The sequence below is a fragment of the Protopterus annectens genome, chromosome 17.part0 (assembly GCF_019279795.1).
Source record: "Protopterus annectens isolate FY-2018-M chromosome 17.part0, PAN1.0, whole genome shotgun sequence".
NCBI lineage: Eukaryota > Metazoa > Chordata > Ceratodontiformes > Protopteridae > Protopterus > Protopterus annectens.
Genome location: NC_056751.1, coordinates 577,457,835 through 577,460,334, shown reverse-complemented (window position 1 = coordinate 577,460,334; position 2,500 = coordinate 577,457,835). Strand labels below are relative to the sequence as shown.

Here is a 2,500-nt window from a genome sequence, read left to right as displayed (position 1 = left end):
TCCTCTCCGTAGTCTTCTGTGTCAGACATCTTTGTTTTTTTGTCTAAAGGGAAGAAAAATCATTTTCTTTTTAGAAGCAGACAACCATGCATTAATATCTTTCTTAACAGCATCTCATACCCCATACAAAAATGTAAATTTTAATTTATGTTTATAGTTTAAGACAGTAATATACAACAGTGGCATATTTCTGAGAATTAGCAATGTACAGGAACTATGCCAAGTTGTAGAGACTGCAAACTGCACAAATATAATTGAAGAAGTAATGAATAAATATTTAAAAGTTATTATTTATTATATATTATGAGAAAATCCTCTTAAATGAGGCATTACACATAATTTTGAATATGTGGGATAAAGTAATGGTCTAATGTACTATGCTTTTTTCAAAGTAAAAACTTAAAAATTATGTTGTATTGTCTTAATAAATAACATCCAGGTTAAAAAAAAAAAAAACACAGCTTGCTGTCATGTGTGAGGGTGGCCTGAAGTGCTTTTTTTATTTATTGACAGAGTTTGGTCCTGCACCCTTACACGAAATGCTAAATTATTACGTACTCAGTTGTGTTACTATCTGATATTTAAGCAATAATGCTGGATTTACCTATGGATGGTGTGGTTTGGTCACGAGGGCGAAGCCCAAGTGGCCAAGCAAAGACAACCGTGGGTAAATCCAGCATTACCCACACCCAGAAGTGGGTTATTGTTATTATACAATGACATTATTTAAGAAAAAAAATACTTACTTTTCTTAAATAATGGCATTGTATAATGCCTCCTTGCTGCCCTTCCTCAGCTGTCCAGTATTCTGCAGCATTTCTGATGTACTGCGCATGTGTATGGTTACGTAGTACTTCAGAACTAGGAGAAAGGAAGATCTCTGTTGCTTTTAAAAACTTGTCTCGCTATGTTAAAAGAGTTTAACATAGCAAGAAAGCTTTAAGAAAAAACAACAGAGATTTTCCTTTCTCCGTTGCTTTTTTTAAAGCTGTTTCGCTATGTTAAACAAGTTTAACATAGCGAGGCAGCTTTTAAAAAAGCAACAGAGAAAGGAAGATCTCTGTTGCTTTTTTTAAAGATATCTCGCTATGTTAAACTCATTTAACATAGCGAGATAACAGCAATGGAGCTCTTCCATTCTCCGTTGCTGTCCAAAAAAAAAAAAGACATACTAATGGAAAAAGTCCGGGCGACCAGACCTTTTTTCATTAGTATAAGTCTTTGATTTGCAACGTGCACGCTGACCAATCAGCGTGCACATTTTGGAATATTAATGGGGGGGGGGGGGTCGTTGTATAATTGCACATAATGTATGGATCTGAATTTTAAACAGTCTTCATGCTATATTACTAATGTATTGATCCACTGCCAGTTCCCTCTCCTAGTGTTAGTACAGCAAATGGTTGATGAAAATAATTTTGGACAACTGTGAACATAGTTACGTCTCAGCTGTTTCAGTATGTTTGCTTTGGTTGTTCTTTTTTCACTAGAGATTTTAATTTATCTTTATCAATCTATACCACCAAATACATGAAGTCAACACTTGCAGGAAAAAATAATTAATTGAGCCACTGCTACAGAACCACAAATTTAGATGGAAATAACTGGTTGTGTAGGCCATAGCAGGAAGCTGGAACTTTCACCAATCTTTAGTTCACTTCTTTCTGTCCTTATGTCACATACTGTAGCAATAACGTCACTTCAGACACGGTTTCTAAATAGTACAGAATTGCCCAAGCATTCCCACACTGTTGTAACGTATAGGTACACTTAATATAAGGGGCATAAATACTTCCAGACAAGTTCTTCCTCATGTGACTGTGCTTTTCCATCTGACACTTCCTTTTTCTGGTAGCCAGGTGTTGCTATGGCATGCTTTCCTTACCTGGAAGAAGAATTAGGTGTGCATGTCCTCTCAGTTGTGTTAATTCCTGCACACGTAACAACAGTATGCTACTCAGCTACATGACCCATTTCTCTGTCCTCTCAGCTTCTGACCAGCTATAGTCAAGATTATTGTTATTCATTGTGTTTGCCCTTCTTTCTTCCCCATGTTTGGTCACTTGACTGCCAAGGAATATCACATCCTCAGAGTATCTATTTTATCATTGTTTTGGCATGTCCTTACTGGAGAGAAGACTGTCATGTCATTATCAAGACAGGTTCTTATACACTTATATTCAGATGTTTTGTCTTGTTAAAGAATCAGTGCAATTATATTTGACACTGACACACTGAATAGCTTTCTTTTATTTAATAACGCTTGGGGTCCTATCACCCCATGATCATCAAACTCCCATCCTTGCTGGTTCATATGTTCCCTTGACTTCTGCCGTTCTAGAACACTAGGAGGGGGATGTAAGATCCTGTTATCCAGTGGACTTAAAAAATTCCTTTGACTGCTCCTAACACCCACTCTCCTGGCCAGTAAGCACAATGCAGCGAATGCCTGCCATGCTGGGCATTTTGTGACTGTACATTTCTGTACCAGTGAGAGAGC

The 2,500-nt window shown here is 37.0% G+C and overlaps 1 protein-coding gene across 3 annotated transcripts in view; it reads right to left on the bottom strand.

Annotated features, from left to right (window-relative positions):
- The window catches only part of TNNT1 (troponin T1, slow skeletal type), a 392,580-nt gene that overhangs the window by 358,081 nt on the left and 31,999 nt on the right, over positions 1–2,500 (bottom strand). For all 3 annotated transcript variants that reach the window (XM_044059733.1, XM_044059735.1, XM_044059737.1), the window contains exon 2: positions 1–43. This exon is cut by the window's left edge. In XM_044059733.1, the coding sequence (XP_043915668.1) occupies positions 1–29 (29 nt within the window). In that variant the 5' untranslated portion in view covers positions 30–43. The remainder of the gene's footprint in view (positions 44–2,500) is intronic.